The following is a 17,283-nucleotide window of genomic DNA, read 5'->3' as shown; positions in this document are numbered from 1 at the left end:
CTTTTAATGAATGTTAGTTTATATGCAAGTCTGACTTTTTGAATGACACTAAGCCATCAGAACAGAATGAAAATAAAGCTTCTAGTGTTCATTAATCTCAGTGTCAGGCCAGAAATATTTGCTTGCTTACTGTTTATATAACATCAACAATTTCCTCTATGAAGAAACACAAAGCAAGTTTTTAATTCATAACAGCAACTGCTTTGCTTTTTTTGACATTTCTCCATGGTAATTCTCCTCAATCAGTGTTGGTCCTACATTATGGGAATGAAAATTGTCCATGGGGGCATTATGAAAGTTGCATTCCTAAATCAACGCACCACAAGAAAAATTAGCCAAAGCATCTGTGCAGTTCAGAACAATATGATGGCACGAAATCTGTGCGACACTCCAGCAAAACTTCCTGCGTGGTTTTTACGGCACATTATTGTCGTGACTGTTTGCATACGAGCTTGTTGTTTTGATTATTCGTAAGTGCATAAATTCATTGGACGACTACACCGACTCTCTCACAGTATTTCTCATATCCTCATGCTGCTCTGAGGAAAATCTTGTTCTGAACGGTGTTTGAAAAGACAAGGCAAAATGCGATCTATTTCAAACCTATGAAAACAATTTAATTTCATTTTGGCCAGTCAAGGATACTTCAAGCAATATCTCGTCCCACTATAAACATTCCCAATCCCCAACTTGCTCCTTAATCTAATTCCTTACTCAAGGCAGTTTCTCCAAACAGTCTGATTCGTTTCATAAGCAGCCTTTCTTTCACTATTACCACACCTAACGTTAGCTGGAAGAGAAGAACATTACGGGACGCCATCTTCTCTTCAAGGAGATAAAGAGGCATGAAGACTGTTATTCGGAGGTCTGGAGGTTATCAGCTTAAGCGCTGCATGGGTTACTTCAGCTGGGCCTCGCTATTTGACTAAAGTGAAAAGCCTTAGGAGACATTTAGAAGAGAAGGAGATTCGATTCAGCAGGCCAAGTGCTCTCAGAGAAATGAATGCAAAGCCTGCAGGATTGTCATGGTTCAGTAGAGGGGTTTGGCACCCCTCGAATATACATGCTGATCAGCGCTTAGCAATGTTAACTCACCTTCACAGACATCTGTTTTATTTTACTGTAAGCTGGTAAAATATATGTTGCTCAAAAAAGACAAAAAATTGTAAGATACAAAGCAGAGCAACAAAGCCATGGCTGATATATATATATATATATATATATATATATATATATATATATATATATATATATATATATATATATATATATATATATATATATATATATATATATATATATATATATGTTGATGGGAAAAATGTAGAGACTTGGAAATTTGATTTACGATTTATGGTTGAGCTGGTTTATTCTGTAAACACTGATGGGAGGTCATCCAAATTTAAAATACAAAAACTGCCATTTAATACCTTTATTTGGCATAAAACAATCAGATATTTTTACATTTAAAATTTTAGATGCCACAAAACCAATGTTTTAACTTCAGAAGAGATTATTTTTTATTGAATTAACCCTTTTTTTATGAACCCCCCAATTTTTAACCCTTTTTAACCCAATCCAAAAAAAGATAGCTTAAAGGGGCTAATAATTTTGACCTTAAAATGTTTTTTTTTTAATTAAAAACTGTTTTTATTCTAGCCAAAACAAACAAATAAGACTTTTTATCAGAAGAAAAAATATTATCAGACATACAATGAAAATTTCCTTGCTCTGTTAAGCATCATTTGAGAAATATTTTAAAAAGAAAAAAAGTTTCAAAGGGGGGTTAATAATTCTGATTTCAACTGCACTTGCAAAGTTTCTTATAGGCAGTTAAATGTCTGTTGAAGGAGCAGTATAAGCCAATATTAAGCAGACAGTCTACTAATACTCAAGTGAGAAGTGATTGGCATGTAGTTGCAACTTTGTCAACAAAATGTGCAATAGGGACCATCAAAATAAAGTGTTCCCAATATTTTATCAGATGTTTATTATAATCCTGCTCAAACCCATACCTCAAAAATCCAAGTAAAATCTCTAAGTTTGTTCTATAGCTGTGTGAATCAAAATGAAGGCTTCAAATATGTGTAAATTATTGTACACTTCAAAGCATTTTTCCCTAATTTAATGCATTTAGAGTTGTGTATTTATCTGCCTGTGGAAAAAAAGATCAGTGTAGGATACAAAACTAAGAAAAAAGCAGAATGTCTTTTTTATTGTAAATGCACTGTGTATGTGAGAGTATGTATACTGTTAGATAAGTGTATATAATTCAATTGTAAATGTTCTGCAATATATTGCTTTCTTTTTACTTTTTGGGGATATTTTTATTACATATGTATAAAATATAAATATATAAACAAAAAGTAAACTCACTTTTTTTCAAACTCAGCATCTTTTCACACTTCTTCTATCGTATCGTCTTTTTTTTTGTACAGATGCTTTCATTTAGCTTATATAAAAACTATTGATGGAAAGAAAGAAAAAAATAGTCCAGCACTCCCGCAGCAAATCTTCTTTCCCAGACATCCACATGAAAGTGAACCCTCGGTGACTGTCTGACTCACCCACGGTTCCGGAATCATTATTGGGTTTGTATTTTGTCTCATTTTTTTGCCAGCAAGTGTTCAGGAAGTTTCCAGGTGATTCTCAATTCCATACGACAGAGGGTGAAGAGGGGGATCCGCCATTGTCCGCCGCTGGTAGGGGAGCCGCACGCCATTGTCTGCTAAACCACAGGAAACACTAATGTTTGTGTGGACGGACTTTTTTTCTTTAAATGAGCGACTTTTTGCCCTTCAATTGAACAATTGTCCGGATAAGGTTCTAATGCTAGAGCAACTGGAGAAGGATCATCAGTCACTTTTATTACAATATTTGAAAAGGAGTAGGAGCGATAACTTATTCAAAGACGTTTATGCCGTCTGTTAATCTGGTTTTGATGGATAGCGTAACTAATCTGAACGAAAGTTACTGATATTTCCTTTGTTGAGTCTACAGATATTGCAGTAATGCATTATATCAAACAATTATTAGAGACAGAATATTTTTGGCCCCTCAACAAGTTCTTTCTCAGGGATGGTTTTAAATGAACACTGACCCCTGAAATATTTGAGCAACTGCCTGGAGCCTGTGACAAGAGGGGATAGGGTTTTTCTTTAGGAGAGGAAAGATCACTTTAAACACGCTTGTTTCTTTTTTATTGAATCATGTCGCAGAGTCACAACTGAGACCAAAAAAAAAAAGCACAGTGGTGTCCAGACTTTGACTTCTGTCCAGATGTCTTTTCCTGAGATCCATGGTGGCCCGTATAAAATCTCATTCAGGTCACAGAAAACTGTGATAGACAGTTTGGGGAGGAGGAATTGATGAGGCTGTCATCCAAATCTTTTCTTGGGCCTATTGCAGTCTGATTGTGTAGTACTGTTCAAAGTGTTTCATTTAGACATTTGATAGAGGGCAGTGTAAAACATGATGAGCCCGTTAAGTTATTTGAACTTATTTCCACTCCAAATATTGTGACAGGTTTTGTTTTTAAAAAAAACATTTTTATTAAAATTGTGTTGAGTTTATGCATATTTCATAAGGCCGCAGTTTAACTTTTGTTTATATGTTTAACCCACACATTGTGACACAGGGCCGGAGTGGGACTCCTTTTCAGCCCTGGAGTTTCAAGCCTCAGACCAGCCCACCTCAGTTCATGACTGACATTAAAATAAGGTCATTTCCAAATCCGTTTCTAATGACACTATCACGTCTTTTTTTTTTTTTTTTGAGAAAACAGCTGTTTTAGAACTTCAAATGTTCAACAACCCTAACAGTATTATATGTGTTAACAATAAAACATCACACCGGGTCAGCGGCGTCGTAAAGTAACGTGCTATCCACTGAATCACAACAGTCTATGATTGAACAGTGACTCATCTTAGTTATATCATCATTAACTGCATCTTGCTCACTGAGCTGCGAGAAAATAGATGAAGAGTGGAGCTGCGGTAAAATAATGAATAAAAAGGCTGTGGTCAAGTAAATAAATAAATTTAAAAAGTGTGGCTGCTGAGAGCAACAGATTCTGGAGCTAGGGATACCGGCCCTCGCGGCCAAAAAACGGACCGGCCCACCGGGAATTCTCCCGGTCCTCCCGATTAGCCAATCCGGGCCTGCTGTGACACGTTCACAGCTGCCTTGAAAATGTGAGTCAACTCAACTTAGAGAGATTCTTTGTTTCAACTTAAGATGTTGAGTTTTAGTTAAATACAGTTGGAGTCAGAATAACCCCCCCCCCTCCCCCCTTGAAATGTTTATTTTTTTTTTAATATTTCCCAAATAATGTTTAACAGAGCAAGGAAATTTTTACAGAATGTCTGATAATATTTTTCTTCTGGAGAAGGAATTATTTGTTTTATTTCGGCAGTTTTTAATTTTTTAAAAGTTTTAAGGTCAAAATTATTAGCCCTTTAAACTATATATTTTTTATAATATACAGAACAAACTAAATAACAATTAAGTGAAATATCACTAAAAAACATTTTATAATAATAAAATACATTTTGTAGGGTTTAAAAAATAAATAAGATTCACTCTTTTTGAAATTCTGAAAATAAAATTTCTTAATAGATTCTATAAATTATGTATATTTATTTTCAGTTATTAGCATGACAACATTTCTTTAACGGTTACTTATATATACATCCACATGCTTTAGGTTTGTCGTGATGCCATTAATTAATTTTACAATACTATACCAGATGAAGTATCATGATACTGTACTGTACTGTACTGTAATTCATAAGTCAAATTATAATGAGAATTGTCAGAAATACACTTTACTTTATGTTATAATAGGCCTACTTGAATGTGATTCATAATTCCCTAAAGGCCAAAAAGTAGTATTTGCATCCCATCTCACCTAAAATGTGTTTGTTGTTTATTTTGTAGATAACTGACTAACAAAAATACATTCAAATAAAGATACAAATTATACAGAATGAAATTTGTTACAAGAGAGCATTTTTTACAATAAAATTAGGCTTTATGAAGTGGTCAAAAATTGTTTCAATGTTTCCTGTTGCTATTTCGGGTTTTTCATTAGTTTTTTTATTCAGTCTTATCAGTTAACAATCCAAAGTAATTCAAATTTTCATGTTGTGAGTCGACCTTTTAAAGAGATTGTTAGGGTCGCTAAGACATCATATTAACAGGAACAGAAATGAACCGAAGCGTTTATAAAAGCCATTAAAGGCGCAGTTTCACAACCTTAAAGGGCTCCACAGTCTATTAAAATAAAACGATCTATTGTTGCACAAACATTTGAGCATTTTAGTGACTTTTCCAATTATCTATTGTAGATAAACCATTAATGATGATACTACCGTTTACAAACTACAGTGGCAGCGCCAGTATTTTGTAGCCATAATATTGTGATACTACCATAGTACCGGTAAACTTTGCAAACCTAACATGATTAATAAATATCTGTATCATTTTCAATTCAAATTTAATAACAAAAAGTAAACATTTTATGCATTTAAATCCGTAAAAACCTGCATAATGAAATCCATCTCCTTAACAAACATTTAGACATTTACTATTTACAAATCTTTTCCTGAAATAAGAATCAGCTTGCCAAATTTGTCACACCTGTTTCATGTGTCCCGTCTGAATATACTATACACAATATGTTACATTTCACTAACCTTAATCATAAAAATAGCACCCACAAAATACTAAAAACCCATAAAATATTAACCATTCTGGTTTCACACACATGGCTGTCACCACTAGAATACAGATGGATGCAAAGGCAGCTTTAGTACAACTCCAGGCTGCCTGGCTTGTCTTTAGTGTATGTTTTTCCCATTAAAACCTTCATACATTTCTCTTCATTGTATTTCACTTTGCTGCTTCTAAAAGCACGTGATTCCACGATTACGCTCTGATGTTATTGTAAATGCTGTATTCAGACTGATTTAATCGCTCTAAACCAAATCAATAGCAATGATGGGCCACCGTGGGGGACAATTCTGGCTCTCTGTAAGTTACACAACCTGAAAAACATTTTCAATACTCCCATGAGAACAGGCTTTTGGGATGGGATGCAGTATTTGCTTTTCCTACACTCACAGTTTGTGTCATTGTAGGAGAATGTGGGACCTGAATTACACATATATATGGCTTTGGAGAAAATGAAGAGACCGCTTGAAAGTTCTCCTTAAAATTGAATATACTGTAAATACTCCTGTTATAAATATACGTATTAACCCCCAAGGCTGTTTAGTTTGAAGTTTATATTTAGCCGCACCATGTTGGTGTTTCTTAACATTCATTTTTATGAGGTGGGTCATTAGCCCAATGCTCACCCCCCAATCTGGTGGACCATGACATGCACACATACACTATGGACAATGTAGCTTACCCGATTCACCTACAGCGCATGTCTTTGGACACCCGGAGGAAGTCCACACAAACACGGGGAGAACATGCAAACTCCACACAGAAATGCCAACTGACCCAGCCAGGACTCAAACCAACGACCTTCTTGCTGTGAGGCGACAGCGATACCCACTGCACCACTGTGTCGCCCTGTAATAAACATAAGAAATAAATGTTTATTTAATCTATAAAGGTCTGATGACATTTAATCCTAATCTCAGGGGCAAAAAAATCAGAAAATGACTAAATTAGTTGGTCAAAATAGTTTTTATTTGTTGTGATTAAAAATCAAGGTTATTTCATGAAATACTGATTCGTGAAGTTTATTCATAAACTAATTTCAAGAGGATCACGTGCTTATGATTTACCACTGCTGCTCTCGCATTAGCTAATCATGATCTCCCAATCATATGATTCCTAAGTTACTATAAATAACCACAATCTTCAGTCCACATTCATCTTCATCTGGAAGAAACCCCCCTTCCTCCCCATTCTCCTCCTTTTTTCATAGTTTGGGCAGCACAGTGGCACGGCGGCCCAGTGGTTAGCACTGTTAGCCCCACAGCAAGAATATTGCCGCCCTGGTTCTCGCCAGGCTGGTCGGTGTTTCTGTACAGTTTGTATATTCTCTCGGTGTCCCCATGGGTTTCCCCTGGGTTCTCCGGTTTCCTACTACCATCCAAAGATATACATAATACATAACAGACTAAGCAAATCAGGCACTTGTCTAGCTCCCTTCCTTCTCAAGTGGTAGCTACTGCAGCCAGTTTTCGAGATCTAACTGAGGTTAAGCTCCCCTCTCGCTCTGCGTATAGGGGGGAGCTTGGACTCAAGGATCCCTTGAGCTCAGGGCTCTCTCCCGGGACAGCATGCTAAAGAAGCATATGATAAATCATCAGCTAAGTGTGAACTTTTGAAAAGTTAACCAATGAATACTTTTGCTATTTTATGGAAATCTTAATGTAGACTTTTTGTTCAAACACATAATTATATATATATATATATATTTGGAGAAACAAAATTCTGAGATATGAGATATGAGAGTGGTTTAAACCTTAAGTTTTGATTGAATTGACTTTTGTTCAACCCAGGCTCATTCTGAAAACGTAATTTTTTTTAAGCGAACGCTACGGGGCGGTATGACGCTGTTCCCTTTCGTGCTTACCGGCTGACCGCTTACCTCTGTGTGGAGGGCTTTACCGCCGAAACCAGTTTGTCCGGTCAGCTCATCGTGTAAGTCAGCAGAATTCAGATGCAAAGAGGAGGAGTTGACCACAGCGACCGGGTTCGAGTCCGGGGAAGAGCGGTTCCAGAAATCAGGTAAGACTAAAACAGAATCCAAAAAATAAAGTGAACCAGTTTATAACAGGGTGAGAACATGGTGAAATCCGAAAACGAGGTAAAAAAAATCAGACGAGGGCTTTTCTTCTTCTAGACGGCTTTTCTAAATTGTTGCTCGGGTTTAGGGAAGTGAGTGGGCAGGCGGGTCAATCTGTAAAATTGGTTGGGTTTAGGGAAGTAGGAGGGTGGTTGGCCAGTCGCGCAGTCAATCATTCAGTCAGTCAGACAGAGGCCTCTGGTGGGTTCACGCGAAAACAGCTGGGCGCGAACGACACTCACGAGATACATTCGAGATACGAAAAAGAGCACACATCGGCCTCTGGCGGATTCGCAAAAACAAAAACTGCAAAAATACGTACCTCCCGGGACGTATTTCGGGGTCTCCAGAAACGTCCATGGGACTACGTTTTCAGAATGAGCCTGGGTTGCTTTTGTTACAGTTATGAAATAGTTATAAACGTTCAGGAAACGTTCATGGGCCAGTGACATCACCATATTGAAATGGTCTATAGTAGGAAAAACAAATACTACGGAAAGCGATGGTTACAGGTTTCCAACTAAAACTTGAATTGTCATTTTTGGGTGAACTACCCCTTTAATATTTTCCATAGCTGTATATGGATATGAAGCAGCTACAGTATCCACACTGCTATTTTAAGACTGCTTCACAAGATAAATCTGACAACGACACCAAACACAGCAGACTTACAAATAATAGAAAAGATCGATTTCAGTTTTAACCCTGGATCAGAGATGATGTTAAGTTGGTACAAAAATCAAGAGAGAAGCGAACAAAGAGCAACTATTTCGATGTCAAAACAAAACATAACAAAGACCAGGGGAAAAAGAAAATGATCTATTGCAGATGATATTTGGCAGGAAAATACCAGAATATCTCTGGAACGATTCTTCATCACCACAAGAGAACCCAAACCACTCTGGAGACGTAAAACAGTAAAGCTTGTTTGCTTTGCCACAATTCAATCCACCCGGGCAGGATTACTCCATTTCCTTCTATGAACTAGCCCTGCCTCCTGGTTTAAATCAAGGATAAGCAAATTAAGGGGCTTTGTCATTCTTTTTGAGAAGCTTGGAAAGGAAGATTAAAGAGACCTGGGCTTAAATGGAGAGTCCCGACTTGCTCAGAGATCAGCTGGAAATATTTACTCTTTGTTTGCGAAGCTGAGCTTGCCAACAAGATGCGCCAATCAACGACACAATGATCCACCTACAGGACGTTCTGGTACAGAACAAGGTGCATTTCGAATCAAATGATCTAGTTGGTGCCTATGGGTCATATGGCAATACCTGTGAAACCTCTATATATGGTGGTGTCAAAGCCAAATTCACCAGTTCTAAAAGAATAGTTCATTTATTTTCCTTCAGCTTACTTCCTTTATTCATCATTGGTCGCCACAGCAGAATGAACTGCCAGCTTATCCAGCATACAGCAGATGTCCTTCCAACTGCAACCCAGTATTGGGAAACATCCATACACACATACACTATGGCTAGTTTACTTTTTTCATTTCACCTATAGCGCATGTCTTTGGACTGTGTGAACTCCCACTCGAACACGACCTTTTTGCTGTGAGGCGAGATTGCTAACCACTGAGCCACAATGTCACCCTTCTAAAAGAATAGATCATCAACAAAAAGTATTCCATCTCATAATGGCTCTCAAGTGTTTTTGAAGGATAACTGCTGCACATAATTTGAAAGTAAATGAAGTTTTGTTTTTGTTACACACTAAGCTGACGGTTTGCCGTCAGCCCAGTTCTGTCGTCTGTCCTATTCTGTCCTACTTCCATTTCAAAAGTAGGCCGCAAATTTTGATGACATAATAGCTACCATCAGATTGTGATACCAGCTTAAATTTTGATGTAGTGGTGTGATATGAGGCTGTAATACCGGCATAATTTACCCCAATCCCTACAACTCCAACCTCAGAACCATTCACATTCAGCATTGTATTGTAGCATAATCAGACAGCTAGGATATAATAATTAAACCACATTGAACTGAACTGAACCTAAACTCTAAAAACTGGACTGACACTGTTTCAATTCACAATAATCTTCTATGTGAAGCTGCTTTGACACAATCTACATTGGAAAAGCTCTATACAAATAAAGATGAATTGAATTGAATGATGTCAGGACACAGGCTATTTGGTTTGGTGCGTTCCACATTACCTCTCGTCGGGTTAACGTTGGATCTTGTTGGCCATCAGCTGAGGAGAGGGGTTTGATTGATTATTCAGCAATGAATCAGAGTGCGAGGTCAAAAAACGGAAGTGATGTAATCAAGAAAACAATTCAAATCAAGAGAAAAGATAAAAAATGCATTTATCAAATATTTCCAAATGATATGGCATCAGGTTGCTGTGTCCCAGCCTTTAAAGACACAGTTCACCAAAAAATAAAAATCTGCTCTCCATTTTACTTAACCTAGTGGTTGCAAACTTGTGTGAGTTTCTTTTTTTTCTGTTGAACACGAAGATATTTTAAAGGATGTTGGAAATTTGTAGCCACTGACATCCATAGTAATAGAACAAATACTATGGCAGTCAGTTGTTACCAGTTTTTAACATTCTCCAAAATATCTTCTATTAGATTTAACAGAAAAAACTCAGATTTGGCAAAGTGGAGGATGAGTAAATGATTCAGTGTTTAATGTTTGTAAATACATGGTTTATTTAAAGAGACATTTAAGTTATCAATACAAGACATCAACTACTTGACACAAACCGTTTTGAAAATAACATTCTAAAGGTTTGGTAAATAATGTCAAGTTGACCCCAGTGGGCAAAAGCTGTTATCTGGCTATAGGTTAATAGAAGGATTAAGCAGCAAGATGCCAAAAAGCCAAGGTTAAATATGCTAGTTTTGTCTATTGTTCCATAAGTGTGTGTTCATGTCTGTGGCAGTATGGCTAATTCAGCATGTTGAGATGGCTTTAGAGCCAATGTTGATAGAGATTAGTTTGAGGAGAATTTCACAAAAGCTATGTGAGCCAAATATGATCACATAATACTATGCTAGTTATTTGTCATTAGTTTTTTGGGAAACAAACCCCTAATTTAGTTCAGTTGAACAATCAAAAGAATAAAAGACGTTAAAGAATTTAAAGGGATAGTTCACCCAAAAATTAAAATTTACTTGCCCTAAAGTTGTTCCAAACTTTTATGAGTTTATTTATTGTTGAACACAAAAGCAGATATTTTAAAGAAAGCTGGAACACAGTAACCACTTGACTACAGCTGTTCAGCTTACTTCAAAATATCTTTTATGTTCAACAGAAGAAAGTCCAATAGGTTTGGAATAAGTAAAATATAAGTGAATGATGACAGAATTTTCAGTTTTCTGTAAATTATAAGCCTTTAAGACCTTTAGGGCCGGTTTAAACAGAATTTGCATGCAGAGATGAGGATTCTTGTTAAAATAGTAAAATGATTTGTTTACAAGCGCTGCACACTAGAGTTTGTGCAAACGAAATTCTGTTGTGCGGCACTGCGAAAAGGACTGGATTAAACAAGATGATTAGACATTTTAAAAAGTAAAAAAAATGTTTTAAATTTCGATCCAGAGAGGTCATGTTTTAATCCACGATTGGTCTCACACTGTCAAGTGATGCGATTTTGCAGTCAGAGTTCATGAAGCTTAACTTTCCAACGCGGCGACCTGCGAAACTTGCCGCATGAGCTTGCCTCTCCAGTCTGACGTATTTGCGTGTATGAATGGAAGTCTATGGGGAGAAAAGTTCAGTGTGACCGCAGTTTTAGCCTCAAGCTAAAGTTCAGGTATGATAATGGACAGTTTGTTTACAATACACACTATAAGTGACAGCTCAATCAGAATAGACTGATACATCTCATCTCAATCAGATCAGAGAAAGCTCTCTGTAGTCAGCTGATTCAAATGTTATCACTTGATTGAATGGGCGTTATCAGTGGTTATCAGCTGATAGATATGGGCCAGTAGGGGCCTTCTACTCCTACTGGTAGGCTCAGAAGGCTGTTATCATCCATCCACTTGGTTATAGCTATAGATCACATACAGCTGTGGCAGGAAGTTAACAAGAAATATTTATATTATTTATTAAATTTCCCATAATTTTTATTATTATTAAAGTCTACCCCTATCCCAACCCTAAACCCAATCGTCACAGTAATGTAAAGACAGGAGTTTTTTCTATTAGTATAGCTGATTAACCATGCAGATGGATGATAACAGCCTTCTGAACCTACTAGTAGGTGTAGAAGGCTTCTACTGGGTCATGTCTATCAAATGATAACCAGTGATAATGCCCATTCTATCAAGTGATAACATTCGAAGCAGGTGCTGTAGTTGGGCTCTAGTTGTAAATGTAAAGATTCTTTTTTTGGGAAAAATCTATAATGGTCTAAATTGACTTTTTAAAATTTAAATAAATTTGTATAAAAATTTTATACTCAACTAAACGTTTTTTATTGACTTATTCTATCTCCTCTGCTGGTCTATTTTAAAAGAGTCAAAATTTTGTTTGCAGACAAATACTTTAGACTGGTTTCTGAATCAACCAATGTGTTGAAAAGGTTCAAGAATCAAATGAATGATTCATCCAGGAAATGGACATGACCAATACTTTCAGGAATGTGGCAAGGAAAATAATTTTCAGTACATAATGATCTAAATTTTGGTCTGTTCCAATGCTAGGCTTGAGCAGATGTGGAATAACGATTGACTCATGTTTTAATACTTGTTTTTTGTCTTTTTGGAGATTGACAGTCCTTGCTCTTTTCATTATTATGGTAAAATGTGACTGGATGGATGTGCGTCCCACAATGAAGAAAGTCACAGGTTGGGAAGGACATAATGGATTGTTTTTTTTGCGTGTCCTATCACTTAAAGTTCAGGACTATCAGCTAAAGTCACATTGAGCATCAGAGTAAAACATGGGAGTTTTGATGTTTCGTTACATTGACTGAGGTGGTTAGAAGACTGAATAACATTACGGCTCCCCAGGCTCTTGAGGTAAACTGTCAAAATATTTCACTTGGTAACCCCCAGGAAATCATGCAAGCAGAGAACAAACCTACAGCCGGGTTTTCTTATAAGGGGTCCCTCTTTGGCTTCTCCGCTCACCATAAAGCAAGCTCTTGGGACATGCCAGAGCCAAGTCGGGGCCCATAGAATCCAAATAGATCTCACGGTAAGACAATAGCAGCTTTACAGGTAAAACACTATTCCAGAGTCTCACTGATGCCGTCTGGAAAATAAAAATGATCCAGGGCTGAAAAATGCATAATTTTTCACGCTTAAACCAGGGTCAGCCTGAGATTCATTAAAATGTATAATTTTGTGGTTTTATGAGGTTCCAGGTCACTGCTGACAGGACCAAATTTGACCCGTGCTAGTGCAGACATTTCCTGCAATATTAACACAATTTCTCTTTAGGCGGAAATTAAATCACAGGTAACATGTTCTGAGTGTAAAACATTTAACTGAAACATGCAATGTACTAATGCTAAAACAGTATTCAGTATACAATAGTTTCTCTTTAATTACTCAATATTCTTTTTTCAATTTTTTTATATGAAATTATTATAGAGATATTTAAAATACAAATGTGAATTCAGAAGATGTATAAATATCAAATGTGATTTTTCTAAAACTTTCAGAAATTCATTGCAAAAAACGACTAAAACTCGCTAATTATATTAATCACATTTTATTGATACCGCTGCATGATTTTTGAAAAAAAAATTCTTTGAACAATTTTGGTCCTTTTGGTCTTTTAGTATTTTAATTAAACCATAGCAGATGCATTTTCTATCTTATTCTATTTTCTGTCTTATGTTTTTTATATTTATATATAAAATTATATAATTTTTTGCTAATAAAAAACTTCCCCACATTCAGAGCACAGTGTTTTCATGTCAGGCTGCGGAATCTTTTTAATCTTGTTATTTTTTTAGCTTAAGAAATTTTAATGTTGAATAAAAAAAAAAAAGAATAATAACAATGAATTGATATTAATTAAGGATGCTCCACGCTACATGCCATTTCTTCACTTCATGTACTTGGTGTTTGCTGCACACTGTTGATAGATGAGGATTTGTATAGCGCTTTAGCCCCAAAAAATGATACTTAGCACTCCTTAAACATTTAACATTAGGTCTATTGAGTTGTACACAAATTTGTAATGGATTTAGTCCCCTTTAAATGTAATATAAAAATGGAGGCAGATTTGGGCTCCTCTCCATCTTTTAGCTCATTCTTCATTTAATCCACAGACCTCAGCAGCGCAGAGCAAATAAATGTGTGTGTTTACCAATAAGACTGTTATATTATCTGCATATTCGCAATTCTTTATTATAGATACAGCTTACTGTCATGTCATGGGGGAGCCCTCTGAAATATGCTGGTAAGGTATGTTTTGATGCTTTTTTCCCCAATTCAGGACCCCTCACAGGTACTATGAGTACATTTGTACTTTTTAGCTTTTAATATACACCTTTAAAAGAACACTCCATGTTTTTAGAAATAGGTTCATTTTACAAGTCCCCAACAGTTTTTCTTTTAATAATTAATATTTTCAGATGTGACTGGAGCACTTTTAGCTTAGCTTAGCATAAATCATTGAATTGGATTAGACCGTTGGAATGCTGTTTTAAGGTAGAAATGTGGACCTGTTAGGTGCTAAAAGTACCTTTTTAAAAGGTACTGCCCCAGTGACTGGTTTTTTAACCTTTAATACTGAGAGTGTAGTGGAAGAAATGATTCGTCAAGTGCTCACAGACAATGTTTTGATAATTATACTAGGCTGGAAAGCTTACGTATAGCAGCCCATAGAAACAATCGATAAAGAGACATATGTGTTTATAAATCTATGAGTAATGTTCTTAAAAAACTCATAGGGGGCCCAGGTACAATTTATAGCTTGCAGACATTAAAGTGGTTAAAATGCTAAATGTTTAGCCACTGTCAGAGCGTCCTGAGGTCATCTGAGATCCACTCTGCTGTCATTTTAGCCATTTCCTCCCCTGCGTCCAGGACGAAAGCATGCCGGATGCCTCTTTCACATAGTCGAATGTCCCCTTCAGGAAAGTCCTTCCTGATATCATGGCAATACTTTACTGGACACCAGTGATCCGTGGCTCCATAGTAAAAAATAATCTGATGGAGGAAAACACAAAACGAACAGCCCAGTTAAGACTTTAACTGACATAATTTAGGTTTGTTTTATAGCGTTTGTTAACAAAACATTAAATAAATCATAAGGTTTTCTGTTTTTCTGTCAGCCACTGTAGAGAGTGCTGCTGAATAATAATAATAATATTATTATTATTATTATTATTATTATTATTATTATTATTAATAATAATAATAATAATAATAATAATAATACATTTCCTTTTTAAAAGTACAGTATGTGATGGCAAAATAAAAAAAAAATCTGCCCTCAGATGTTATTTACACAATAACTTTAACCACCACTGGAGTATCTTCTTTTATAGCACAAATCAAGATGTTAGAAATAAATGATCAGTGAATGACATAAGTCTTCATTTGAAGCTCCAAACCTTTTTCTTTGAGGAAAATAATTAAAACCAAGAACCAAGATTTAAAATGATTTAATAAATCACATTATCAAAAATAAATGTAAACTTTACATTAAATAAACTTTAATAAAAAAATAAAGACAAAATTAGTAAATGCCCTTCTATAAAAGGTTTTACATTTATCTTTTTAGACAATAACATAAAACATTTATTAAATGCAATAAAAGCCTTACCAACGATTTAAATGCATAAAATAAAAAAAATAAAAAATAGAAAAAAATATTAATACACTGTAAAACCCAACAGTCAACTTTATGAAATGAGTGTAGTTAACTCAAACTTTACTGAAAGTTAATTCTACTCATTTGAAAAGTGTTTTGAACTCAGTGTTGAAGGAAATCCGTTAATGAATACCTCATTACTTCAACTTAAATAGAGTAAGTTCACAGTACTCATAGAGATTAGTTTTTTTTACTGAAATGGTTTGTAGCAATCGGTTCCCCAAATGGTTTGAGTTACCCTAACTTATTAGGTTTTACAGTACTTAGTTGGTTTGAGTTCTCTTCATTTATTGGTTTTTACTGTGTTCAAATTGTTTCTTTAAACAGTTCACAGTACTCATTAGGATTAGTTTTTAAACTTAAATGGTTTGTAGCAATTGGTTTCCTCAAACGGTTTAAGTGGTCTTAACTTATTGGGTTTTACAGAGTAAAATAAAATAAAATAAAGTAAAATAAAATAAAATACTTTGGTGGTTCAGACGTCACGAACAAATCTGTCGTTTTTATGAAATTATATTTTAATTGTATGAATTAGAAACAAGAATAAATTATTAAATTAGAGACTTTGCATAAATCTTAAATTAATGAGAAAAGTCCCTACATAAAATACATTTAACATTAATTAAACAATTTTAAAAGTAAAATACGTTTTTACAAAACAACAAAAAAATTTTTTTGTACAAAGTAATCTGCAAAAAAAGCAACCAAAAAAAAGAAAATACAAATTTGTTTGGTAAGTCAGTATTTCATTTCATTTCATTTCATTTCATTAATTGTACCAATTAAAGCAAAAAAAAAAGAAATAAATAAATCTCTATAAATCATCTTGTTATATTCAATTTGTCCAATAAACATGAATTAAATTAGACCATCCATCATGTGCCATGAATCTGTAAAGCGGAATAACTTCATAAATCACAGAGAAAATCGTCAGCAAAGGCATAGCAAAGCGAGTTCTTCACACGGGATCCAAATGGGAAAACAATCAAGATTGCATTTCAATAAAACAAAAATATAAGAAAGATTGACATTAAATCCGCCACGTCCCCCCGGACAGAAGAGCGGGACACTTGAAGGGTATTTCCTTCAGTAACCTCTGCTCGATGGTGCCAATAACATCAAACCACCCGTGCTGATTTCTAAAGGCTATTTATTGGTGAGACCTCAAGAGCTGGACACAATAGAAAGATCAAATTCTCTTGTCAGCTGCTTTGCATGATTTCTCTGACAAACTGCATAATGTTTGGCCTTTGCCGACTGTACCAGTTAATCGTGATGGCTTCTACATCTGTCGGCCTGATCGATTTCACCACAGCCCATAAATCTAATCGAGGAGTCAGATGCATGCGGTTTAAGGCTGAGAGGGGTTTAAACGTATGACCTCCTGTCTTCACCTTCAGCGTTTCTCGAAGAAAATGATTCTAGCATCGCTATTGGCAAGCAGGACGGACTGCAAAGCTGATACCAAGGAACGCTACACACTCTGACACCCATGCAGACCAACAGACAGTGGATGTTGGATGGAAAAGAAGGAGCTTCCTTCCTCTGTGGGATTATGGGTGGGATGCACAGATCAGACAGGGCTAACATTCGATCAGTTTGCGGGCTCAAGAGCTTTTCTAAAGCTTTGACAAGGAATGGCTGTTTCCATCCACCTATTTCTATCTGCATTTTAGGATGTTA

General features: G+C 35.7%; 1 protein-coding gene across 2 annotated transcripts in view; it reads right to left on the bottom strand.

The window, feature by feature from the left end:
• Positions 1–14,239: 14,239 nt before the first annotated feature.
• The window catches only part of ldah (lipid droplet associated hydrolase), a 70,635-nt gene continuing 67,591 nt past the window's right edge, over positions 14,240–17,283 (bottom strand). The window contains exon 8 of one of the 2 annotated variants that reach the window (XR_012392781.1): positions 14,240–14,933. Coding sequence is in view for 1 of the 2 variants with exons in the window: in NM_001130785.1 (NP_001124257.1) it covers positions 14,742–14,933 (192 nt within the window). In the remaining variant the exon portion in view is untranslated. 2 annotated transcript variants of the gene reach the window in all.

The sequence above is a fragment of the Danio rerio genome, chromosome 17 (genome assembly GCF_049306965.1).
Source record: "Danio rerio strain Tuebingen ecotype United States chromosome 17, GRCz12tu, whole genome shotgun sequence".
Taxonomy (NCBI): Eukaryota; Metazoa; Chordata; class Actinopteri; order Cypriniformes; family Danionidae; genus Danio; species Danio rerio.
This window is presented reverse-complemented; position numbering and strand designations above follow the sequence as displayed.